The sequence below is a fragment of the Drosophila biarmipes genome, chromosome 2L (genome assembly GCF_025231255.1).
Source record: "Drosophila biarmipes strain raj3 chromosome 2L, RU_DBia_V1.1, whole genome shotgun sequence".
Lineage (NCBI taxonomy): Eukaryota > Metazoa > Arthropoda > Insecta > Diptera > Drosophilidae > Drosophila > Drosophila biarmipes.
Genome location: NC_066612.1, coordinates 23,796,082 through 23,822,439, shown reverse-complemented (window position 1 = coordinate 23,822,439; position 26,358 = coordinate 23,796,082). Strand labels below are relative to the sequence as shown.

Below are 26,358 nucleotides of genomic sequence, written 5' to 3'. Positions count from 1 at the left end.
TTAAAGCCTCCAGATAAAATTAGTATCTCATTGAATTAATTTGTGGTCCTGAAAAGGACCGATTTGTACAAATTATGTTAGCGCACTGGCAGCCAGTTGAAGCCGTCTCGACCTAAGCACGCTCGCCGCGAATGCGACGGGCCAACTGGATGTCCTTGGGCATGATGGTGACACGCTTGGCATGAATGGCACACAAGTTGGTATCTTCAAAGAGACCTACTAGATAGGCCTCGCTAGCTTCCTGCAGAGCCATCACCGCCGAGCTCTGGAATCGCAGGTCAGTCTTGAAGTCCTGAGCGATTTCACGCACCAGACGCTGGAAAGGCAGCTTGCGGATCAGCAGCTCGGTACTCTTCTGGTATCGACGGATCTCACGCAGGGCAACAGTTCCAGGGCGGTACCGATGAGGCTTCTTCACGCCTCCGGTGGCGGGGGCGCTCTTGCGAGCGGCCTTTGTAGCCAGTTGCTTGCGTGGCGCCTTGCCACCAGTCGATTTGCGAGCGGTTTGCTTGGTACGGGCCATTTTCGAATTCACTGCTGTTCACGTTCACTTCACGTTTCAAAACACAATAAACGATAGCCGCATTTGCTACCTCCTTATATAGCAAAACGGGGAGGGTTGAAAAGAGAGGGAAGCAGAGTCCATCTCAGTTGTCGAGCGGAGAGCGAGACGAACATATCTTTCGGACTCGCTCGTGTTTCTGGGGGTTTAGGTATAAATATGAGCTCGTCGAAAATTTGGAAATAGTTCTTCAGTGACTTTCGTACCGTGCAGTGTGTTAACAGTAGAGAAGAGAAGTGAAATATGACTGGTCGTGGTAAAGGAGGCAAAGGCTTGGGAAAAGGAGGCGCCAAGCGTCACCGCAAAGTGCTGCGTGACAACATCCAGGGTATCACGAAGCCAGCTATCCGCCGTTTGGCTCGTCGTGGCGGTGTAAAACGCATCTCCGGACTTATATACGAGGAAACACGAGGCGTTCTGAAGGTGTTCTTGGAGAACGTTATCCGTGATGCCGTCACCTACACCGAACACGCCAAGAGGAAGACCGTCACCGCCATGGACGTTGTGTACGCACTGAAGAGGCAAGGCCGCACCCTGTACGGCTTCGGCGGTTAAAAAACTAGTACAGCTTGTACTTTTTCAGCAATCGGTCCTTTTCAGGACCACCATTTAAATTTCCAAAGAGACACATTTTCCAATAATGCTTTGATTCGAAAGTTGATGCTTCATAAATAATATATGTTTATTGAACCAAAATGAAATTTGAAATGAAAGTGGTTCAGGTAGATACACATCTATTTTGTACAGGCTGTGCCGCAGATACAGCATTGACGGAAATTCGCCATTTTGCGATGAACCTCTTAGGTCTTATTCTGTCCGACTGCTATAGGACCAACGCTTATACAAAATCGACATCAGTTTCCCACACGTCCTTATACTTATTGTTTTAATAATATGGTATTAGTATTGAAAATTCTTCAATTCTTTGGTAACACCTTGGTCGTCCTGAAAAGGACGGTTGGGTTTGTTTATGTTTGTTTATGTACAAGTATGTATCAAACGTTTAAGCCTTCTTCTCGGTCTTTTTGGGCAACAGAACAGCCTGTATGTTGGGCAACACTCCACCCTGGGCAATGGTGACGCCGGAGAGCAGCTTGTTCAACTCCTCGTCGTTGCGGATGGCCAGCTGCAGATGACGCGGGATAATCCTAGTCTTCTTGTTGTCACGAGCAGCATTTCCAGCCAACTCGAGAACCTCAGCGGCCAGATATTCCATCACAGCAGCCAGGTAAACTGGAGCGCCGGCACCAACTCGCTCGGCATAGTTGCCCTTGCGGAGCAGACGGTGAATACGGCCTACTGGGAACTGAAGACCGGCACGGTTGGAGCGGGACTTCGCCTTTCCCTTCACTTTGCCACCTTTTCCACGACCAGACATTTTGCTTTACGAGTATTTCACTTAGTTCACTTTACACACTGAAAACGAATGCTCGACGAGCCCCGGGTAGCCACTATTTATACTTTTCCGTCTGCCTGCGCGTTCAGTTAGGGGTGGGTGCCCCAGACCTGAAAACATGGCTCGAGAAAAAGTATAAAGTTGAACGCGCTTGGGCACCATTATGATCAGTGAGTTGTGTTTGTGAAATCATAAGTGAAGTGAATAATGCCGCCGAAAACTAGTGGAAAGGCAGCCAAGAAGGCTGGCAAAGCCCAGAAGAACATCACCAAGAGCGACAAGAAGAAGAAGCGCAAGAGGAAGGAGAGCTACGCCATCTACATTTACAAGGTCCTGAAGCAGGTCCACCCCGACACGGGCATTTCGTCGAAGGCGATGAGCATCATGAACAGCTTTGTGAATGATATCTTCGAACGCATTGCTGCCGAGGCTTCTCGTCTGGCTCACTACAACAAGCGCTCGACTATCACCAGTCGGGAGATCCAAACGGCTGTTCGCCTACTTCTGCCCGGAGAGTTGGCGAAGCACGCCGTCAGTGAGGGAACCAAGGCTGTCACCAAGTACACCAGCTCCAAGTAATTTTCTCCTGCTGCGTATGGGGAGGAAGATCCAAAAAGGCCCTTTTCAGGGCCACAACATATTTAACCAAAGAAACTAAATTTTCAGCTTGCCGTTTGCCAATAAAATGCGTGATAAAAATTCAATTTATGTTTTTTTCTGAAGAACTTTGGAGCCATATATACTTTCCATTTAGATACTCTGGTAAAGCAGCTAAAATTAATGCGGCTACAAGGGTACACTTATAATTATTTGTATTAAGACACAAGTTATGACATATTCTTATTACATATTTCTTTTTTAATCATAAACTAATCGAGTCCAATTAAATGTGGAAAAATGCGAATGGCCATAAAATAATCGGATAAGTGAATTGAAAGTTTCTTTCTCCTGTAAACGAACGTTGTAGCCCTGAAAAGGGCTTGTTTAAATTTCAGATTTCAAAATCTAAAATTACGATTGCGAGCATGTACCAGGTACTGTACTTTTTCACAATTTACTTCTTGGCAGCCGTAGTCTTGGCTTTCGGTTTCTTAGCGGTAGCAGGCGCCGCTGCTTTCTTCACCGCCTTTTTGGGCTTAGCAGAGGCCGCTGGCTTGGCCTTTGCTGCTTTTGCTGCCTTCGGCTTCACTGCGGTCGACTTGGCCTTCGCTGCTGCTGGCTTCGCCTTCACGGTTCCAGTTTTCTTTGCATCCTTGGCCTTCGCCTTCTCTGTTTTCTTCTTCTCTGCGGTCTTTTTGGTGGCCACAGCCTTCTTAGCCTTGGGCTTCTTGTCGGCAGCTGCGGCGGCAACTTTCTTGGCGGTGGCTCCGGTCTTTTTGACGGCTACCTTCTTGCTTTTCACCTTCTTCTCAGCAGACGCAGGCTTCGGCTTCGGATCCTTCTTGGCGGAGGCCGACAGTTTGAATGAACCAGACGCGCCTTTTCCCTTTGTTTGGATCAACTTTCCATTGACCACGGCAGATTTCAAGTATTTCTTTATGAATGGAGCCAGCTTCTGGGCATCGCATTTGTAGGTGGCGGTGATGTATTTCTTGATTGCCAGAAGAGATGAGCCACCTCGTTCCTTCAAATTCTTGATAGAAGCGTCCACCATTTGTTGAGTTGGCGGATGCGATGGCGGGGCAGCGGCCTTCTTTGCTTTTAAGGCAGCGGAACCAGATGCCTTTTTGGTGGCCAGCTTCTTCTCAACTGGCGCTGGGGGAGCAGCCACTGGGGAAGCGGACGTTGCAACTGCAGAATCAGACATTTTTTTTCACTAAACTACACTTTTTTGTATAGAAAACGGAGCGCGCGCTTGTGACCAACCTCCTTCGTTCGAATGAGAATCGAGGAGGAGAGCACTTCAACTGTGAGTCTGGCATCAGTCATTTGCTCTGCTAATTTTTGCTTGAAGTGCAAACTTATTTTCTTATTTTCAGGGCTTAAGATACTAAAACTAAATAATTTTTTTATCGTTTTACATTCAAAAACGATAAATTAAGAAGGTAATGTGCTAGAAATGTTATGTTCTTGTTTTTGTAACCTTTTATAGCCGTATCAACTTCAAGATTGACATTCGTAACATGAATAATTACTTTAAAAAAACATTTTAAAATAAGATTTCTAGAAATATTTTGTAACTTGCTAAGGAAAAATGAAGTTTGAACATTTTACTTTAAGTAATACTACAAGTCTTTATACTTATTATTACTTTAGGTATTTTTTTATTTGTTTCAAGTTGTCCCTTGGCTACATGCAAAATTGGCTGTGAGAACACACTCGGCAATAGTTTTCTGATTGTTAAAAATATAATTAACTTAAAATGTGGTATTTGTTCGATGTTTTCTTATATTTATTATGTCTTTGCTTAGCGCAGTCCAGCTTTTGGGGCATTGTTATTAATAGTTTTCACTACATTTTGCTAATATCCGTCCCTTATATAAATTCCATTGAGGCCTGAGACCACACTTAAGTTAATATTAAAGAAAAAATATAAAAAGTACATGTTTTAATATTTTTCTTGTTTTTTATAAGACGTTATGCATTCCTTAGCAGCTATGTCTAATTTATAAATAGCGCTCAAAAGTTTTTATATTTTTTGTTGATGTTTGAATGTCTTATGTTGATCGTGGTTGTTCCATATAACGCTACCCTTTCTCAATACATGCCGACATTCAAAACGAAATTTGTTAAAAAACATTTGATAAAAAAAAAATAAAATATATTGTAAAAAACTAATATTATATATTAGCTTTATCTAATATTTCAAAATACTCTAAACAATTTTCAGAAATATATACATATAGCTACAAACTGTTTATTTTGCGTCCCTATTAAAAAATATCTTGGAGGTTGCACTGCAGTTTAAATTATAAAGAAAATATATGAAATTTTGTTTATTAAACAACCAACAGATTCATTAGCCCAGTTAATATTTTTTTATGCTGCATTTAGTATTTTTTTTTATTTTTTCTGTTTGAAAGTCTTGACCATCGGTACCGCACAGCAGCTGTCACATAAAAAACCCCGGGAACTCAAATCAAAAGACAATTTCCGACTACTATTAAATTTATCAAGGCAGTACAAATTGGAAAAAATGAATTAACAATTATTCAATTCACTTAAAAAAACGGGACGGAAAATAATTTTTCTTTATTTTTATGTTAAAGCCTCCAGATAAAATTAGTATCTCATTGAATTAATTTGTGGTCCTGAAAAGGACCGATTTGTACAAATTATGTTAGCGCACTGGCAGCCAGTTGAAGCCGTCTCGACCTAAGCACGCTCGCCGCGAATGCGACGGGCCAACTGGATGTCCTTGGGCATGATGGTGACACGCTTGGCATGAATGGCACACAAGTTGGTATCTTCAAAGAGACCTACTAGATAGGCCTCGCTAGCTTCCTGCAGAGCCATCACCGCCGAGCTCTGGAATCGCAGGTCAGTCTTGAAGTCCTGAGCGATTTCACGCACCAGACGCTGGAAAGGCAGCTTGCGGATCAGCAGCTCGGTACTCTTCTGGTATCGACGGATCTCACGCAGGGCAACAGTTCCAGGGCGGTACCGATGAGGCTTCTTCACGCCTCCGGTGGCGGGGGCGCTCTTGCGAGCGGCCTTTGTAGCCAGTTGCTTGCGTGGCGCCTTGCCACCAGTCGATTTGCGAGCGGTTTGCTTGGTACGGGCCATTTTCGAATTCACTGCTGTTCACGTTCACTTCACGTTTCAAAACACAATAAACGATAGCCGCATTTGCTACATCCTTATATAGCAAAACGGGGAGGGTTGAAAAGAGAGGGAAGCAGAGTCCATCTCAGTTGTCGAGCGGAGAGCGAGACGAACATATCTTTCGGACTCGCTCGTGTTTCTGGGGGTTTAGGTATAAATATGAGCTCGTCGAAAATTTGGAAATAGTTCTTCAGTGACTTTCGTACCGTGCAGTGTGTTAACAGTAGAGAAGAGAAGTGAAATATGACTGGTCGTGGTAAAGGAGGCAAAGGCTTGGGAAAAGGAGGCGCCAAGCGTCACCGCAAAGTGCTGCGTGACAACATCCAGGGTATCACGAAGCCAGCTATCCGCCGTTTGGCTCGTCGTGGCGGTGTAAAACGCATCTCCGGACTTATATACGAGGAAACACGAGGCGTTCTGAAGGTGTTCTTGGAGAACGTTATCCGTGATGCCGTCACCTACACCGAACACGCCAAGAGGAAGACCGTCACCGCCATGGACGTTGTGTACGCACTGAAGAGGCAAGGCCGCACCCTGTACGGCTTCGGCGGTTAAAAAACTAGTACAGCTTGTACTTTTTCAGCAATCGGTCCTTTTCAGGACCACCATTTAAATTTCCAAAGAGACACATTTTCCAATAATGCTTTGATTCGAAAGTTGATGCTTCATAAATAATATATGTTTATTGAACCAAAATGAAATTTGAAATGAAAGTGGTTCAGGTAGATACACATCTATTTTGTACAGGCTGTGCCGCAGATACAGCATTGACGGAAATTCGCCATTTTGCGATGAACCTCTTAGGTCTTATTCTGTCCGACTGCTATAGGACCAACGCTTATACAAAATCGACATCAGTTTCCCACACGTCCTTATACTTATTGTTTTAATAATATGGTATTAGTATTGAAAATTCTTCAATTCTTTGGTAACACCTTGGTCGTCCTGAAAAGGACGGTTGGGTTTGTTTATGTTTGTTTATGTACAAGTATGTATCAAACGTTTAAGCCTTCTTCTCGGTCTTTTTGGGCAACAGAACAGCCTGTATGTTGGGCAACACTCCACCCTGGGCAATGGTGACGCCGGAGAGCAGCTTGTTCAACTCCTCGTCGTTGCGGATGGCCAGCTGCAGATGACGCGGGATAATCCTAGTCTTCTTGTTGTCACGAGCAGCATTTCCAGCCAACTCGAGAACCTCAGCGGCCAGATATTCCATCACAGCAGCCAGGTAAACTGGAGCGCCGGCACCAACTCGCTCGGCATAGTTGCCCTTGCGGAGCAGACGGTGAATACGGCCTACTGGGAACTGAAGACCGGCACGGTTGGAGCGGGACTTCGCCTTTCCCTTCACTTTGCCACCTTTTCCACGACCAGACATTTTGCTTTACGAGTATTTCACTTAGTTCACTTTACACACTAAAAACGAATGCTCGACGAGCCCCGGGTAGCCACATATTTATACTTTTCCGTCTGCCTGCGCGTTCAGTTAGGGGTGGGTGCCCCAGACCTGAAAACATGGCTCGAGAAAAAGTATAAAGTTGAACGCGCTTGGGCACCATTATGATCAGTGAGTTGTGTTTGTGAAATCATAAGTGAAGTGAATAATGCCGCCGAAAACTAGTGGAAAGGCAGCCAAGAAGGCTGGCAAAGCCCAGAAGAACATCACCAAGAGCGACAAGAAGAAGAAGCGCAAGAGGAAGGAGAGCTACGCCATCTACATTTACAAGGTCCTGAAGCAGGTCCACCCCGACACGGGCATTTCGTCGAAGGCGATGAGCATCATGAACAGCTTTGTGAATGATATCTTCGAACGCATTGCTGCCGAGGCTTCTCGTCTGGCTCACTACAACAAGCGCTCGACTATCACCAGTCGGGAGATCCAAACGGCTGTTCGCCTACTTCTGCCCGGAGAGTTGGCGAAGCACGCCGTCAGTGAGGGAACCAAGGCTGTCACCAAGTACACCAGCTCCAAGTAATTTTCTCCTGCTGCGTATGGGGAGGAAGATCCAAAAAGGCCCTTTTCAGGGCCACAACATATTTAACCAAAGAAACTAAATTTTCAGCTTGCCGTTTGCCAATAAAATGCGTGATAAAAGTTCAATTTGTGTTTTTTTCTGAAGAACTTTGGAGCCTTATATACTTTCCATTTAGATACTCTGGTAAAGCAGCTAAAATTAATGCGGCTACAAGGGTACACTTATAATTATTTGTATTAAGACACAAGTTATGACATATTCTTATTACATATTTCTTTTTTAATCATAAACTAATCGAGTCCAATTAAATGTGGAAAAATGCGAATGGCCATAAAATAATCGGATAAGTGAATTGAAAGTTTCTTTCTCCTGTAAACGAACGTTGTAGCCCTGAAAAGGGCTTGTTTAAATTTCAGATTTCAAAATCTAAAATTACGATTGCGAGCATGTACCAGGTACTGTACTTTTTCACAATTTACTTCTTGGCAGCCGTAGTCTTGGCTTTCGGTTTCTTAGCGGTAGCAGGCGCCGCTGCTTTCTTCACCGCCTTTTTGGGCTTAGCAGAGGCCGCTGGCTTGGCCTTTGCTGCTTTTGCTGCCTTCGGCTTCACTGCGGTCGACTTGGCCTTCGCTGCTGCTGGCTTCGCCTTCACGGTTCCAGTTTTCTTTGCATCCTTGGCCTTCGCCTTCTCTGTTTTCTTCTTCTCTGCGGTCTTTTTGGTGGCCACAGCCTTCTTAGCCTTGGGCTTCTTGTCGGCAGCTGCGGCGGCAACTTTCTTGGCGGTGGCTCCGGTCTTTTTGACGGCTACCTTCTTGCTTTTCACCTTCTTCTCAGCAGACGCAGGCTTCGGCTTCGGATCCTTCTTGGCGGAGGCCGACAGTTTGAATGAACCAGACGCGCCTTTTCCCTTTGTTTGGATCAACTTTCCATTGACCACGGCAGATTTCAAGTATTTCTTTATGAATGGAGCCAGCTTCTGGGCATCGCATTTGTAGGTGGCGGTGATGTATTTCTTGATTGCCAGAAGAGATGAGCCACCTCGTTCCTTCAAATTCTTGATAGAAGCGTCCACCATTTGTTGAGTTGGCGGATGCGATGGCGGGGCAGCGGCCTTCTTTGCTTTTAAGGCAGCGGAACCAGATGCCTTTTTGGTGGCCAGCTTCTTCTCAACTGGCGCTGGGGGAGCAGCCACTGGGGAAGCGGACGTTGCAACTGCAGAATCAGACATTTTTTTTCACTAAACTACACTTTTTTGTATAGAAAACGGAGCGCGCGCTTGTGACCAACCTCCTTCGTTCGAATGAGAATCGAGGAGGAGAGCACTTCAACTGTGAGTCTGGCATCAGTCATTTGCTCTGCTAATTTTTGCTTGAAGTGCAAACTTATTTTCTTATTTTCAGGGCTTAAGATACTAAAACTAAATAATTTTTTTATCGTTTTACATTCAAAAACGATAAATTAAGAAGGTAATGTGCTAGAAATGTTATGTTCTTGTTTTTGTAACCTTTTATAGCCGTATCAACTTCAAGATTGACATTCGTAACATGAATAATTACTTTAAAAAAACATTTTAAAATAAGATTTCTAGAAATATTTTGTAACTTGCTAAGGAAAAATGAAGTTTGAACATTTTACTTTAAGTAATACTACAAGTCTTTATACTTATTATTACTTTAGGTATTTTTTTATTTGTTTCAAGTTGTCCCTTGGCTACATGCAAAATTGGCTGTGAGAACACACTCGGCAATAGTTTTCTGATTGTTAAAAATATAATTAACTTAAAATGTGGTATTTGTTCGATGTTTTCTTATATTTATTATGTCTTTGCTTAGCGCAGTCCAGCTTTTGGGGCATTGTTATTAATAGTTTTCACTACATTTTGCTAATATCCGTCCCATATATAAATTCCATTGAGGCCTGAGACCACACTTAAGTTAATATTAAAGAAAAAATATAAAAAGTACATGTTTTAATATTTTTCTTGTTTTTTATAAGACGTTATGCATTCCTTAGCAGCTATGTCTAATTTATAAATAGCGCTCAAAAGTTTTTATATTTTTTGTTGATGTTTGAATGTCTTATGTTGATCGTGGTTGTTCCATATAACGCTACCCTTTCTCAATACATGCCGACATTCAAAACGAAATTTGTTAAAAAACATTTGATAAAAAAAAAATAAAATATATTGTAAAAAACTAATATTATATATTAGCTTTATCTAATATTTCAAAATACTCTAAACAATTTTCAGAAATATATACATATAGCTACAAACTGTTTATTTTGCGTCCCTATTAAAAAATATCTTGGAGGTTGCACTGCAGTTAAAATTATAAAGAAAATATATGAAATTTTGTTTATTAAACAACCAACAGATTCATTAGCCCAGTTAATATTTTTTTATGCTGCATTTAGTATTTTTTTTTTATTTTTTCTGTTTGAAAGTCTTGACCATCGGTACCGCACAGCAGCTGTCACATAAAAAACCCCGGGAACTCAAATCAAAAGACAATTTCCGACTACTATTAAATTTATCAAGGCAGTACAAATTGGAAAAAATGAATTAACAATTATTCAATTCACTTAAAAAAACGGGACGGAAAATAATTTTTCTTTATTTTTATGTTAAAGCCTCCAGATAAAATTAGTATCTCATTGAATTAATTTGTGGTCCTGAAAAGGACCGATTTGTACAAATTATGTTAGCGCACTGGCAGCCAGTTGAAGCCGTCTCGACCTAAGCACGCTCGCCGCGAATGCGACGGGCCAACTGGATGTCCTTGGGCATGATGGTGACACGCTTGGCGTGAATGGCACACAAGTTGGTATCTTCAAAGAGGCCTACTAGATAGGCCTCGCTAGCTTCCTGCAGAGCCATCACCGCCGAGCTCTGGAATCGCAGGTCAGTCTTGAAGTCCTGAGCGATTTCACGCACCAGACGCTGGAAAGGCAGCTTGCGGATCAGCAGCTCGGTACTCTTCTGGTATCGACGGATCTCACGCAGGGCAACAGTTCCAGGGCGGTACCGATGAGGCTTCTTCACGCCTCCGGTGGCGGGGGCGCTCTTGCGAGCGGCCTTAGTAGCCAGTTGCTTGCGTGGCGCCTTGCCACCAGTCGATTTGCGAGCGGTTTGCTTGGTACGGGCCATTTTCGAATTGACTGCTGTTCACGTTCACTTCACGTTTCAAAACACAATAAACGATAGCCGCATTTGCTACCTCCTTATATAGCAAAACGGGGAGGGTTGAAAAGAGAGGGAAGCAGAGTCCATCTCAGTTGTCGAGCGGAGAGCGAGACGAACATATCGTTCGGACTCGCTCGTGTTTCTGGGGGTTTAGGTATAAATATGAGCTCGTCGAAAATTTGGAAATAGTTCTTCAGTGACTTTCGTATCGTGCAGTGTGTTAACAGTAGAGAAGAGAAGTGAAATATGACTGGTCGTGGTAAAGGAGGCAAAGGCTTGGGAAAAGGAGGCGCCAAGCGTCACCGCAAAGTGCTGCGTGACAACATCCAGGGTATCACGAAGCCAGCTATCCGCCGTTTGGCTCGTCGTGGCGGTGTAAAACGCATCTCCGGACTTATATACGAGGAAACACGAGGCGTTCTGAAGGTGTTCTTGGAGAACGTTATCCGTGATGCCGTCACCTACACCGAACACGCCAAGAGGAAGACCGTCACCGCCATGGACGTTGTGTACGCACTGAAGAGGCAAGGCCGCACCCTGTACGGCTTCGGCGGTTAAAAAACTAGTACAGCTTGTACTTTTTCAGCAATCGGTCCTTTTCAGGACCACCATTTAAATTTCCAAAGAGACACATTTTCCAATAATGCTTTGATTCGAAAGTTGATGCTTCATAAATAATATATGTTTATTGAACCAAAATGAAATTTGAAATGAAAGTGGTTCAGGTAGATACACATCTATTTTGTACAGGCTGTGCCGCAGATACAGCATTGACGGAAATTCGCCATTTTGCGATGAACCTCTTAGGTCTTATTCTGTCCGACTGCTATAGGACCAACGCTTATACAAAATCGACATCAGTTTCCCACACGTCCTTATACTTATTGTTTTAATAATATGGTATTAGTATTGAAAATTCTTCAATTCTTTGGTAACACCTTGGTCGTCCTGAAAAGGACGGTTGGGTTTGTTTATGTTTGTTTATGTACAAGTATGTATCAAACGTTTAAGCCTTCTTCTCGGTCTTTTTGGGCAACAGAACAGCCTGTATGTTGGGCAACACTCCACCCTGGGCAATGGTGACGCCGGAGAGCAGCTTGTTCAACTCCTCGTCGTTGCGGATGGCCAGCTGCAGATGACGCGGGATAATCCTAGTCTTCTTGTTGTCACGAGCAGCATTTCCAGCCAACTCGAGAACCTCAGCGGCCAGATATTCCATCACAGCAGCCAGGTAAACTGGAGCGCCGGCACCAACTCGCTCGGCATAGTTGCCCTTGCGGAGCAGACGGTGAATACGGCCTACTGGGAACTGAAGACCGGCACGGTTGGAGCGGGACTTCGCCTTTCCCTTCACTTTGCCACCTTTTCCACGACCAGACATTTTGCTTTACGAGTATTTCACTTAGTTCACTTTACACACTAAAAACGAATGCTCGACGAGCCCCGGGTAGCCACATATTTATACTTTTCCGTCTGCCTGCGCGTTCAGTTAGGGGTGGGTGCCCCAGACCTGAAAACATGGCTCGAGAAAAAGTATAAAGTTGAACGCGCTTGGGCACCATTATGATCAGTGAGTTGTGTTTGTGAAATCATAAGTGAAGTGAATAATGCCGCCGAAAACTAGTGGAAAGGCAGCCAAGAAGGCTGGCAAAGCCCAGAAGAACATCACCAAGAGCGACAAGAAGAAGAAGCGCAAGAGGAAGGAGAGCTACGCCATCTACATTTACAAGGTCCTGAAGCAGGTCCACCCCGACACGGGCATTTCGTCGAAGGCGATGAGCATCATGAACAGCTTTGTGAATGATATCTTCGAACGCATTGCTGCCGAGGCTTCTCGTCTGGCTCACTACAACAAGCGCTCGACTATCACCAGTCGGGAGATCCAAACGGCTGTTCGCCTACTTCTGCCCGGAGAGTTGGCGAAGCACGCCGTCAGTGAGGGAACCAAGGCTGTCACCAAGTACACCAGCTCCAAGTAATTTTCTCCTGCTGCGTATGGGGAGGAAGATCCAAAAAGGCCCTTTTCAGGGCCACAACATATTTAACCAAAGAAACTAAATTTTCAGCTTGCCGTTTGCCAATAAAATGCGTGATAAAAATTCAATTTATGTTTTTTTCTGAAGAACTTTGGAGCCATATATACTTTCCATTTAGATACTCTGGTAAAGCAGCTAAAATTAATGCGGCTACAAGGGTACACTTATAATTATTTGTATTAAGACACAAGTTATGACATATTCTTATTACATATTTCTTTTTTAATCATAAACTAATCGAGTCCAATCAAATGTGGAAAAATGCGAATGGCCATAAAATAATCGGATAAGTGAATTGAAAGTTTCTTTCTCCTGTAAACGAACGTTGTAGCCCTGAAAAGGGCTTGTTTAAATTTCAGATTTCAAAATCTAAAATTACGATTGCGAGCATGTACCAGGTACTGTACTTTTTCACAATTTACTTCTTGGCAGCCGTAGTCTTGGCTTTCGGTTTCTTAGCGGTAGCAGGCGCCGCTGCTTTCTTCACCGCCTTTTTGGGCTTAGCAGAGGCCGCTGGCTTGGCCTTTGCTGCTTTTGCTGCCTTCGGCTTCACTGCGGTCGACTTGGCCTTCGCTGCTGCTGGCTTCGCCTTCACGGTTCCAGTTTTCTTTGCATCCTTGGCCTTCGCCTTCTCTGTTTTCTTCTTCTCTGCGGTCTTTTTGGTGGCCACAGCCTTCTTAGCCTTGGGCTTCTTGTCGGCAGCTGCGGCGGCAACTTTCTTGGCGGTGGCTCCGGTCTTTTTGACGGCTACCTTCTTGCTTTTCACCTTCTTCTCAGCAGACGCAGGCTTCGGCTTCGGATCCTTCTTGGCGGAGGCCGACAGTTTGAATGAGCCAGACGCGCCTTTTCCCTTTGTTTGGATCAACTTTCCATTGACCACGGCAGATTTCAAGTATTTCTTTATGAATGGAGCCAGCTTCTGGGCATCGCATTTGTAGGTGGCGGTGATGTATTTCTTGATTGCCAGAAGAGATGAGCCACCTCGTTCCTTCAAATTCTTGATAGAAGCGTCCACCATTTGTTGAGTTGGCGGATGCGATGGCGGGGCAGCGGCCTTCTTTGCTTTTAAGGCAGCGGAACCAGATGCCTTTTTGGTGGCCAGCTTCTTCTCAACTGGCGCTGGGGGAGCAGCCACTGGGGAAGCGGACGTTGCAACTGCAGAATCAGACATTTTTTTTCACTAAACTACACTTTTTTGTATAGAAAACGGAGCGCGCGCTTGTGACCAACCTCCTTCGTTCGAATGAGAATCGAGGAGGAGAGCACTTCAACTGTGAGTCTGGCATCAGTCATTTGCTCTGCTAATTTTTGCTTGAAGTGCAAACTTATTTTCTTATTTTCAGGGCTTAAGATACTAAAACTAAATAATTTTTTTATCGTTTTACATTCAAAAACGATAAATTAAGAAGGTAATGTGCTAGAAATGTTATGTTCTTGTTTTTGTAACCTTTTATAGCCGTATCAACTTCAAGATTGACATTCGTAACATGAATAATTACTTTAAAAAAACATTTTAAAATAAGATTTCTAGAAATATTTTGTAACTTGCTAAGGAAAAATGAAGTTTGAACATTTTACTTTAAGTAATACTACAAGTCTTTATACTTATTATTACTTTAGGTATTTTTTTATTTGTTTCAAGTTGTCCCTTGGCTACATGCAAAATTGGCTGTGAGAACACACTCGGCAATAGTTTTCTGATTGTTAAAAATATAATTAACTTAAAATGTGGTATTTGTTCGATGTTTTCTTATATTTATTATGTCTTTGCTTAGCGCAGTCCAGCTTTTGGGGCATTGTTATTAATAGTTTTCACTACATTTTGCTAATATCCGTCCCTTATATAAATTCCATTGAGGCCTGAGACCACACTTAAGTTAATATTAAAGAAAAAATATAAAAAGTACATGTTTTAATATTTTTCTTGTTTTTTATAAGACGTTATGCATTCCTTAGCAGCTATGTCTAATTTATAAATAGCGCTCAAAAGTTTTTATATTTTTTGTTGATGTTTGAATGTCTTATGTTGATCGTGGTTGTTCCATATAACGCTACCCTTTCTCAATACATGCCGACATTCAAAACGAAATTTGTTAAAAAACATTTGATAAAAAAAAAATAAAATATATTGTAAAAAACTAATATTATATATTAGCTTTATCTAATATTTCAAAATACTCTAAACAATTTTCAGAAATATATACATATAGCTACAAACTGTTTATTTTGCGTCCCTATTAAAAAATATCTTGGAGGTTGCACTGCAGTTTAAATTATAAAGAAAATATATGAAATTTTGTTTATTAAACAACCAACAGATTCATTAGCCCAGTTAATATTTTTTTATGCTGCATTTAGTATTTTTTTTTATTTTTTCTGTTTGAAAGTCTTGACCATCGGTACCGCACAGCAGCTGTCACATAAAAAACCCCGGGAACTCAAATCAAAAGACAATTTCCGACTACTATTAAATTTATCAAGGCAGTACAAATTGGAAAAAATGAATTAACAATTATTCAATTCACTTAAAAAAACGGGACGGAAAATAATTTTTCTTTATTTTTATGTTAAAGCCTCCAGATAAAATTAGTATCTCATTGAATTAATTTGTGGTCCTGAAAAGGACCGATTTGTACAAATTATGTTAGCGCACTGGCAGCCAGTTGAAGCCGTCTCGACCTAAGCACGCTCGCCGCGAATGCGACGGGCCAACTGGATGTCCTTGGGCATGATGGTGACACGCTTGGCATGAATGGCACACAAGTTGGTATCTTCAAAGAGACCTACTAGATAGGCCTCGCTAGCTTCCTGCAGAGCCATCACCGCCGAGCTCTGGAATCGCAGGTCAGTCTTGAAGTCCTGAGCGATTTCACGCACCAGACGCTGGAAAGGCAGCTTGCGGATCAGCAGCTCGGTACTCTTCTGGTATCGACGGATCTCACGCAGGGCAACAGTTCCAGGGCGGTACCGATGAGGCTTCTTCACGCCTCCGGTGGCGGGGGCGCTCTTGCGAGCGGCCTTTGTAGCCAGTTGCTTGCGTGGCGCCTTGCCACCAGTCGATTTGCGAGCGGTTTGCTTGGTACGGGCCATTTTCGAATTCACTGCTGTTCACGTTCACTTCACGTTTCAAAACACAATAAACGATAGCCGCATTTGCTACATCCTTATATAGCAAAACGGGGAGGGTTGAAAAGAGAGGGAAGCAGAGTCCATCTCAGTTGTCGAGCGGAGAGCGAGACGAACATATCTTTCGGACTCGCTCGTGTTTCTGGGGGTTTAGGTATAAATATGAGCTCGTCGAAAATTTGGAAATAGTTCTTCAGTGACTTTCGTACCGTGCAGTGTGTTAACAGTAGAGAAGAGAAGTGAAATATGACTGGTCGTGGTAAAGGAGGCAAAGGCTTGGGAAAAGGAGGCGCCAAGCGTCACCGCAAAGTGCTGCGTGACAACATCCAGGGTATCACGAAGCCAGCTATCCGCCGTTTGGCTCGTCGTGGCGGTGTAAAACGCATCTCCGGACTTATATACGAGGAAACACGAGGCGTTCTGAAGGTGTTCTTGGAGAACGTTATCCGTGATGCCGTCACCTACACCGAACACGCCAAGAGGAAGACCGTCACCGCCATGGACGTTGTGTACGCACTGAAGAGGCAAGGCCGCACCCTGTACGGCTTCGGCGGTTAAAAAACTAGTACAGCTTGTACTTTTTCAGCAATCGGTCCTTTTCAGGACCACCATTTAAATTTCCAAAGAGACACATTTTCCAATAATGCTTTGATTCGAAAGTTGATGCTTCATAAATAATATATGTTTATTGAACCAAAATGAAATTTGAAATGAAAGTGGTTCAGGTAGATACACATCTATTTTGTACAGGCTGTGCCGCAGATACAGCATTGACGGAAATTCGCCATTTTGCGATGAACCTCTTAGGTCTTATTCTGTCCGACTGCTATAGGACCAACGCTTATACAAAATCGACATCAGTTTCCCACACGTCCTTATACTTATTGTTTTAATAATATGGTATTAGTATTGAAAATTCTTCAATTCTTTGGTAACACCTTGGTCGTCCTGAAAAGGACGGTTGGGTTTGTTTATGTTTGTTTATGTACAAGTATGTATCAAACGTTTAAGCCTTCTTCTCGGTCTTTTTGGGCAACAGAACAGCCTGTATGTTGGGCAACACTCCACCCTGGGCAATGGTGACGCCGGAGAGCAGCTTGTTCAACTCCTCGTCGTTGCGGATGGCCAGCTGCAGATGACGCGGGATAATCCTAGTCTTCTTGTTGTCACGAGCAGCATTTCCAGCCAACTCGAGAACCTCAGCGGCCAGATATTCCATCACAGCAGCCAGGTAAACTGGAGCGCCGGCACCAACTCGCTCGGCATAGTTGCCCTTGCGGAGCAGACGGTGAATACGGCCTACTGGGAACTGAAGACCGGCACGGTTGGAGCGGGACTTCGCCTTTCCCTTCACTTTGCCACCTTTTCCACGACCAGACATTTTGCTTTACGAGTATTTCACTTAGTTCACTTTACACACTAAAAACGAATGCTCGACGAGCCCCGGGTAGCCACATATTTATACTTTTCCGTCTGCCTGCGCGTTCAGTTAGGGGTGGGTGCCCCAGACCTGAAAACATGGCTCGAGAAAAAGTATAAAGTTGAACGCGCTTGGGCACCATTATGATCAGTGAGTTGTGTTTGTGAAATCATAAGTGAAGTGAATAATGCCGCCGAAAACTAGTGGAAAGGCAGCCAAGAAGGCTGGCAAAGCCCAGAAGAACATCACCAAGAGCGACAAGAAGAAGAAGCGCAAGAGGAAGGAGAGCTACGCCATCTACATTTACAAGGTCCTGAAGCAGGTCCACCCCGACACGGGCATTTCGTCGAAGGCGATGAGCATCATGAACAGCTTTGTGAATGATATCTTCGAACGCATTGCTGCCGAGGCTTCTCGTCTGGCTCACTACAACAAGCGCTCGACTATCACCAGTCGGGAGATCCAAACGGCTGTTCGCCTACTTCTGCCCGGAGAGTTGGCGAAGCACGCCGTCAGTGAGGGAACCAAGGCTGTCACCAAGTACACCAGCTCCAAGTAATTTTCTCCTGCTGCGTATGGGGAGGAAGATCCAAAAAGGCCCTTTTCAGGGCCACAACATATTTAACCAAAGAAACTAAATTTTCAGCTTGCCGTTTGCCAATAAAATGCGTGATAAAAGTTCAATTTGTGTTTTTTTCTGAAGAACTTTGGAGCCTTATATACTTTCCATTTAGATACTCTGGTAAAGCAGCTAAAATTAATGCGGCTACAAGGGTACACTTATAATTATTTGTATTAAGACACAAGTTATGACATATTCTTATTACATATTTCTTTTTTAATCATAAACTAATCGAGTCCAATTAAATGTGGAAAAATGCGAATGGCCATAAAATAATCGGATAAGTGAATTGAAAGTTTCTTTCTCCTGTAAACGAACGTTGTAGCCCTGAAAAGGGCTTGTTTAAATTTCAGATTTCAAAATCTAAAATTACGATTGCGAGCATGTACCAGGTACTGTACTTTTTCACAATTTACTTCTTGGCAGCCGTAGTCTTGGCTTTCGGTTTCTTAGCGGTAGCAGGCGCCGCTGCTTTCTTCACCGCCTTTTTGGGCTTAGCAGAGGCCGCTGGCTTGGCCTTTGCTGCTTTTGCTGCCTTCGGCTTCACTGCGGTCGACTTGGCCTTCGCTGCTGCTGGCTTCGCCTTCACGGTTCCAGTTTTCTTTGCATCCTTGGCCTTCGCCTTCTCTGTTTTCTTCTTCTCTGCGGTCTTTTTGGTGGCCACAGCCTTCTTAGCCTTGGGCTTCTTGTCGGCAGCTGCGGCGGCAACTTTCTTGGCGGTGGCTCCGGTCTTTTTGACGGCTACCTTCTTGCTTTTCACCTTCTTCTCAGCAGACGCAGGCTTCGGCTTCGGATCCTTCTTGGCGGAGGCCGACAGTTTGAATGAACCAGACGCGCCTTTTCCCTTTGTTTGGATCAACTTTCCATTGACCACGGCAGATTTCAAGTATTTCTTTATGAATGGAGCCAGCTTCTGGGCATCGCATTTGTAGGTGGCGGTGATGTATTTCTTGATTGCCAGAAGAGATGAGCCACCTCGTTCCTTCAAATTCTTGATAGAAGCGTCCACCATTTGTTGAGTTGGCGGATGCGATGGCGGGGCAGCGGCCTTCTTTGCTTTTAAGGCAGCGGAACCAGATGCCTTTTTGGTGGCCAGCTTCTTCTCAACTGGCGCTGGGGGAGCAGCCACTGGGGAAGCGGACGTTGCAACTGCAGAATCAGACATTTTTTTTCACTAAACTACACTTTTTTGTATAGAAAACGGAGCGCGCGCTTGTGACCAACCTCCTTCGTTCGAATGAGAATCGAGGAGGAGAGCACTTCAACTGTGAGTCTGGCATCAGTCATTTGCTCTGCTAATTTTTGCTTGAAGTGCAAACTTATTTTCTTATTTTCAGGGCTTAAGATACTAAAACTAAATAATTTTTTTATCGTTTTACATTCAAAAACGATAAATTAAGAAGGTAATGTGCTAGAAATGTTATGTTCTTGTTTTTGTAACCTTTTATAGCCGTATCAACTTCAAGATTGACATTCGTAACATGAATAATTACTTTAAAAAAACATTTTAAAATAAGATTTCTAGAAATATTTTGTAACTTGCTAAGGAAAAATGAAGTTTGAACATTTTACTTTAAGTAATACTACAAGTCTTTATACTTATTATTACTTTAGGTATTTTTTTATTTGTTTCAAGTTGTCCCTTGGCTACATGCAAAATTGGCTGTGAGAACACACTCGGCAATAGTTTTCTGATTGTTAAAAATATAATTAACTTAAAATGTGGTATTTGTTCGATGTTTTCTTATATTTATTATGTCTTTGCTTAGCGCAGTCCAGCTTTTGGGGCATTGTTATTAATAGTTTTCACTACATTTTGCTAATATCCGTCCCATATATAAATTCCATTGAGGCCTGAGACCACACTTAAGTTAATATTAAAGAAAAAATATAAAAAGTACATGTTTTAATATTTTTCTTGTTTTTTATAAGACGTTATGCATTCCTTAGCAGCTATGTCTAATTTATAAATAGCGCTCAAAAGTTTTTATATTTTTTGTTGATGTTTGAATGTCTTATGTTGATCGTGGTTGTTCCATATAACGCTACCCTTTCTCAATACATGCCGACATTCAAAACGAAATTTGTTAAAAAACATTTGATAAAAAAAAAATAAAATATATTGTAAAAAACTAATATTATATATTAGCTTTATCTAATATTTCAAAATACTCTAAACAATTTTCAGAAATATATACATATAGCTACAAACTGTTTATTTTGCGTCCCTATTAAAAAATATCTTGGAGGTTGCACTGCAGTTAAAATTATAAAGAAAATATATGAAATTTTGTTTATTAAACAACCAACAGATTCATTAGCCCAGTTAATATTTTTTTATGCTGCATTTAGTATTTTTTTTTTATTTTTTCTGTTTGAAAGTCTTGACCATCGGTACCGCACAGCAGCTGTCACATAAAAAACCCCGGGAACTCAAATCAAAAGACAATTTCCGACTACTATTAAATTTATCAAGGCAGTACAAATTGGAAAAAATGAATTAACAATTATTCAATTCACTTAAAAAAACGGGACGGAAAATAATTTTTCTTTATTTTTATGTTAAAGCCTCCAGATAAAATTAGTATCTCATTGAATTAATTTGTGGTCCTGAAAAGGACCGATTTGTACAAATTATGTTAGCGCACTGGCAGCCAGTTGAAGCCGTCTCGACCTAAGCACGCTCGCCGCGAATGCGACGGGCCAACTGGATGTCCTTGGGCATGATGGTGACACGCTTGGCGTGAATGGCACACAAGTTGGTATCTTCAAAGAGGCCTACTAGATAGGCCTCGCTAGCTTCCTGCAGAGCCATCACCGCCGAGCTCTGGAATCGCAGGTCAGTCTTGAAGTCCTGAGCGATTTCACGCACCAGACGCTGGAAAGGCAGCTTGCGGATCAGCAGCTCGGTACTCTTCTGGTATCGACGGATCTCACGCAGGGCAACAGTTCCAGGGCGGTACCGATGAGGCTTCTTCACGCCTCCGGTGGCGGGGGCGCTCTTGCGAGCGGCCTTAGTAGCCAGTTGCTTGCGTGGCGCCTTGCCACCAGTCGATTTGCGAGCGGTTTGCTTGGTACGGGCCATTTTCGAATTGACTGCTGTTCACGTTCACTTCACGTTTCAAAACACAATAAACGATAGCCGCATTTGCTACCTCCTTATATAGCAAAACGGGGAGGGTTGAAAAGAGAGGGAAGCAGAGTCCATCTCAGTTGTCGAGCGGAGAGCGAGACGAACATATCGTTCGGACTCGCTCGTGTTTCTGGGGGTTTAGGTATAAATATGAGCTCGTCGAAAATTTGGAAATAGTTCTTCAGTGACTTTCGTATCGTGCAGTGTGTTAACAGTAGAGAAGAGAAGTGAAATATGACTGGTCGTGGTAAAGGAGGCAAAGGCTTGGGAAAAGGAGGCGCCAAGCGTCACCGCAAAGTGCTGCGTGACAACATCCAGGGTATCACGAAGCCAGCTATCCGCCGTTTGGCTCGTCGTGGCGGTGTAAAACGCATCTCCGGACTTATATACGAGGAAACACGAGGCGTTCTGAAGGTGTTCTTGGAGAACGTTATCCGTGATGCCGTCACCTACACCGAACACGCCAAGAGGAAGACCGTCACCGCCATGGACGTTGTGTACGCACTGAAGAGGCAAGGCCGCACCCTGTACGGCTTCGGCGGTTAAAAAACTAGTACAGCTTGTACTTTTTCAGCAATCGGTCCTTTTCAGGACCACCATTTAAATTTCCAAAGGAGACACATTTTCCAATAATGCTTTGATTTGAAAGTTGATGCTTCATAAATAATATATGTTTATTGAACCAAAATGAAATTTGAAATGAAAGTAGTTCAGGTAGATACACATCTATTTTGTACAGGCTGTGCCGCAGATACAGCATTGACAGAAATTCGCCATTTTGCGATGAACCTCTTAGGTCTTATTTCTGTCCGACTGCTATAGGACCAACGCTTATACAAAATCGACATCAGTTTCCCACACGTCCTTATACTTATTGTTTTAATAATATGGTATTAGGTCTGAAAATTCTTCAATTCTTTGGTAACACCTTGGTCGTCCTGAAAAGGACGGTTGGGTTTGTTTATGTTTGTTTATGTACAAGTATGTATCAAACGTTTAAGCCTTCTTCTCGGTCTTTTTGGGCAACAGAACAGCCTGTATGTTGGGCAACACTCCACCCTGGGCAATGGTGACGCCGGAGAGCAGCTTGTTCAACTCCTCGTCGTTGCGGATGGCCAGCTGCAGATGACGCGGGATAATCCTAGTCTTCTTGTTGTCACGAGCAGCATTTCCAGCCAACTCGAGAACCTCAGCGGCCAGATATTCCATCACAGCAGCCAGGTAAACTGGAGCGCCGGCACCAACTCGCTCGGCATAGTTGCCCTTGCGGAGCAGACGGTGAATACGGCCTACTGGGAACTGAAGACCGGCACGGTTGGAGCGGGACTTCGCCTTTCCCTTCACTTTGCCACCTTTTCCACGACCAGACATTTTGCTTTACGAGTATTTCACTTAGTTCACTTTACACACTGAAAACGAATGCTCGACGAGCCCCGGGTAGCCACTATTTATACTTTTCCGTCTGCCTGCGCGTTCAGTTAGGGGTGGGTGCCCCAGACCTGAAAACATGGCTCGAGAAAAAGTATAAAGTTGAACGCGCTTGGGCACCATTATGATCAGTGAGTTGTGTTTGTGAAATCATAAGTGAAGTGAATAATGCCGCCGAAAACTAGTGGAAAGGCAGCCAAGAAGGCTGGCAAAGCCCAGAAGAACATCACCAAGAGCGACAAGAAGAAGAAGCGCAAGAGGAAGGAGAGCTACGCCATCTACATTTACAAGGTCCTGAAGCAGGTCCACCCCGACACGGGCATTTCGTCGAAGGCGATGAGCATCATGAACAGCTTTGTGAATGATATCTTCGAACGCATTGCTGCCGAGGCTTCTCGTCTGGCTCACTACAACAAGCGCTCGACTATCACCAGTCGGGAGATCCAAACGGCTGTTCGCCTACTTCTGCCCGGAGAGTTGGCGAAGCACGCCGTCAGTGAGGGAACCAAGGCTGTCACCAAGTACACCAGCTCCAAGTAATTTTCTCCTGCTGCGTATGGGGAGGAAGATCCAAAAAGGCCCTTTTCAGGGCCACAACATATTTAACCAAAGAAACTAAATTTTCAGCTTGCCGTTTGCCAATAAAATGCGTGATAAAAGTTCAATTTGTGTTTTTTTCTGAAGAACTTTGGAGCCTTATATACTTTCCATTTAGATACTCTGGTAAAGCAGCTAAAATTAATGCGGCTACAAGGGTACACTTATAATTATTTGTATTAAGACACAAGTTATGACATATTCTTATTACATATTTCTTTTTTAATCATAAACTAATCGAGTCCAATTAAATGTGGAAAAATGCGAATGGCCATAAAATAATCGGATAAGTGAATTGAAAGTTTCTTTCTCCTGTAAACGAACGTTGTAGCCCTGAAAAGGGCTTGTTTAAATTTCAGATTTCAAAATCTAAAATTACGATTGCGAGCATGTACCAGGTACTGTACTTTTTCACAATTTACTTCTTGGCAGCCGTAGTCTTGGCTTTCGGTTTCTTAGCGGTAGCAGGCGCCGCTGCTTTCTTCACCGCCTTTTTGGGCTTAGCAGAGGCCGCTGGCTTGGCCTTTGCTGCTTTTGCTGCCTTCGGCTTCACTGCGGTCGACTTGGCCTTCGCTGCTGCTGGCTTCGCCTTCACGGTTCCAGTTTTCTTTGCATCCTTGGCCTTCGCCTTCTCTGTTTTCTTCTTCTCTGCGGTCTTTTTGGTGGCCACAGCCTTCTTAGCCTTGGGCTTCTTGTCGGCAGCTGCGGCGGCAACTTTCTTGGCGGTGGCTCCGGTCTTTTTGACGGCTACCTTCTTGCTTTTCACCTTCTTCTCAGCAGACGCAGGCTTCGGCTTCGGATCCTTCTTGGCGGAGGCCGACAGTTTGAATGAACCAGACGCGCCTTTTCCCTTTGTTTGGATCAACTTTCCATTGACCACGGCAGATTTCAAGTATTTCTTTATGAATGGAGCCAGCTTCTGGGCATCGCATTTGTAGGTGGCGGTGATGTATTTCTTGATTGCCAGAAGAGATGAGCCACCTCGTTCCTTCAAATTCTTGATAGAAGCGTCCACCATTTGTTGAGTTGGCGGATGCGATGGCGGGGCAGCGGCCTTCTTTGCTTTTAAGGCAGCGGAACCAGATGCCTTTTTGGTGGCCAGCTTCTTCTCAACTGGCGCTGGGGGAGCAGCCACTGGGGAAGCGGACGTTGCAACTGCAGAATCAGACATTTTTTTTCACTAAACTACACTTTTTTGTATAGAAAACGGAGCGCGCGCTTGTGACCAACCTCCTTCGTTCGAATGAGAATCGAGGAGGAGAGCACTTCAACTGTGAGTCTGGCATCAGTCATTTGCTCTGCTAATTTTTGCTTGAAGTGCAAACTTATTTTCTTATTTTCAGGGCTTAAGATACTAAAACTAAATAATTTTTTTATCGTTTTACATTCAAAAACGATAAATTAAGAAGGTAATGTGCTAGAAATGTTATGTTCTTGTTTTTGTAACCTTTTATAGCCGTATCAACTTCAAGATTGACATTCGTAACATGAATAATTACTTTAAAAAAACATTTTAAAATAAGATTTCTAGAAATATTTTGTAACTTGCTAAGGAAAAATGAAGTTTGAACATTTTACTTTAAGTAATACTACAAGTCTTTATACTTATTATTACTTTAGGTATTTTTTTATTTGTTTCAAGTTGTCCCTTGGCTACATGCAAAATTGGCTGTGAGAACACACTCGGCAATAGTTTTCTGATTGTTAAAAATATAATTAACTTAAAATGTGGTATTTGTTCGATGTTTTCTTATATTTATTATGTCTTTGCTTAGCGCAGTCCAGCTTTTGGGGCATTGTTATTAATAGTTTTCACTACATTTTGCTAATATCCGTCCCATATATAAATTCCATTGAGGCCTGAGACCACACTTAAGTTAATATTAAAGAAAAAATATAAAAAGTACATGTTTTAATATTTTTCTTGTTTTTTATAAGACGTTATGCATTCCTTAGCAGCTATGTCTAATTTATAAATAGCGCTCAAAAGTTTTTATATTTTTTGTTGATGTTTGAATGTCTTATGTTGATCGTGGTTGTTCCATATAACGCTACCCTTTCTCAATACATGCCGACATTCAAAACGAAATTTGTTAAAAAACATTTGATAAAAAAAAAATAAAATATATTGTAAAAAACTAATATTATATATTAGCTTTATCTAATATTTCAAAATACTCTAAACAATTTTCAGAAATATATACATATAGCTACAAACTGTTTATTTTGCGTCCCTATTAAAAAATATCTTGGAGGTTGCACTGCAGTTAAAATTATAAAGAAAATATATGAAATTTTGTTTATTAAACAACCAACAGATTCATTAGCCCAGTTAATATTTTTTTATGCTGCATTTAGTATTTTTTTTTTATTTTTTCTGTTTGAAAGTCTTGACCATCGGTACCGCACAGCAGCTGTCACATAAAAAACCCCGGGAACTCAAATCAAAAGACAATTTCCGACTACTATTAAATTTATCAAGGCAGTACAAATTGGAAAAAATGAATTAACAATTATTCAATTCACTTAAAAAAACGGGACGGAAAATAATTTTTCTTTATTTTTATGTTAAAGCCTCCAGATAAAATTAGTATCTCATTGAATTAATTTGTGGTCCTGAAAAGGACCGATTTGTACAAATTATGTTAGCGCACTGGCAGCCAGTTGAAGCCGTCTCGACCTAAGCACGCTCGCCGCGAATGCGACGGGCCAACTGGATGTCCTTGGGCATGATGGTGACACGCTTGGCGTGAATGGCACACAAGTTGGTATCTTCAAAGAGGCCTACTAGATAGGCCTCGCTAGCTTCCTGCAGAGCCATCACCGCCGAGCTCTGGAATCGCAGGTCAGTCTTGAAGTCCTGAGCGATTTCACGCACCAGACGCTGGAAAGGCAGCTTGCGGATCAGCAGCTCGGTACTCTTCTGGTATCGACGGATCTCACGCAGGGCAACAGTTCCAGGGCGGTACCGATGAGGCTTCTTCACGCCTCCGGTGGCGGGGGCGCTCTTGCGAGCGGCCTTAGTAGCCAGTTGCTTGCGTGGCGCCTTGCCACCAGTCGATTTGCGAGCGGTTTGCTTGGTACGGGCCATTTTCGAATTGACTGCTGTTCAC

At 43.0% G+C, this 26,358-nt stretch overlaps 6 protein-coding genes across 6 annotated transcripts; 3 read left to right on the top strand and 3 right to left on the bottom strand.

Moving 5' to 3' along the window:
* Window positions 1-112: 112 nt before the first annotated feature.
* On the bottom strand, window positions 113-5,719 carry LOC127010668 (uncharacterized). The gene is made up of 2 exons (XM_050885062.1): window positions 5,286-5,719; window positions 113-535 (listed from the first exon to the last, which is right to left on the bottom strand). Exons 1-2 carry the CDS (start codon window positions 5,682-5,684, stop codon window positions 113-115), a joined length of 822 nt encoding a protein of 273 aa, XP_050741019.1. The 5' UTR covers window positions 5,685-5,719.
* Window positions 5,720-10,436: 4,717 nt separating this feature from the next.
* LOC122817893 (uncharacterized) lies at window positions 10,437-16,044 on the bottom strand. Its single transcript, XM_050885061.1, is given in 2 exon segments — window positions 10,437-10,853; window positions 15,599-16,044. Coding segments are annotated over 2 exon segments (828 nt in total). The 5' UTR covers window positions 16,010-16,044.
* LOC122817900 (histone H2B) lies at window positions 12,491-12,862 on the top strand. Its single transcript, XM_050884839.1, has one exon. It carries the CDS (start codon window positions 12,491-12,493, stop codon window positions 12,860-12,862), a length of 372 nt encoding a protein of 123 aa, XP_050740796.1.
* A 1,608-nt stretch (window positions 16,045-17,652) lies between the features above and the next one.
* Window positions 17,653-18,149, top strand: LOC122817899 (histone H2B). Its single transcript, XM_050884838.1, has one exon. The coding sequence runs from the start codon at window positions 17,653-17,655 to the stop codon at window positions 18,022-18,024; it is 372 nt and encodes a 123-aa protein (XP_050740795.1). The 3' UTR covers window positions 18,025-18,149.
* A 2,612-nt stretch (window positions 18,150-20,761) lies between these two features.
* On the bottom strand, window positions 20,762-26,342 carry LOC127010667 (uncharacterized). The gene is given in 2 exon segments (XM_050885060.1): window positions 20,762-21,178; window positions 25,926-26,342. Coding segments are annotated over 2 exon segments (828 nt in total). The 5' UTR covers window positions 26,337-26,342.
* Window positions 22,537-23,313, top strand: LOC122817898 (histone H2B). Its single transcript, XM_050884814.1, has one exon. The coding sequence runs from the start codon at window positions 22,817-22,819 to the stop codon at window positions 23,186-23,188; it is 372 nt and encodes a 123-aa protein (XP_050740771.1). The 5' UTR covers window positions 22,537-22,816; the 3' UTR covers window positions 23,189-23,313.
* Window positions 26,343-26,358: the final 16 nt, after the last annotated feature.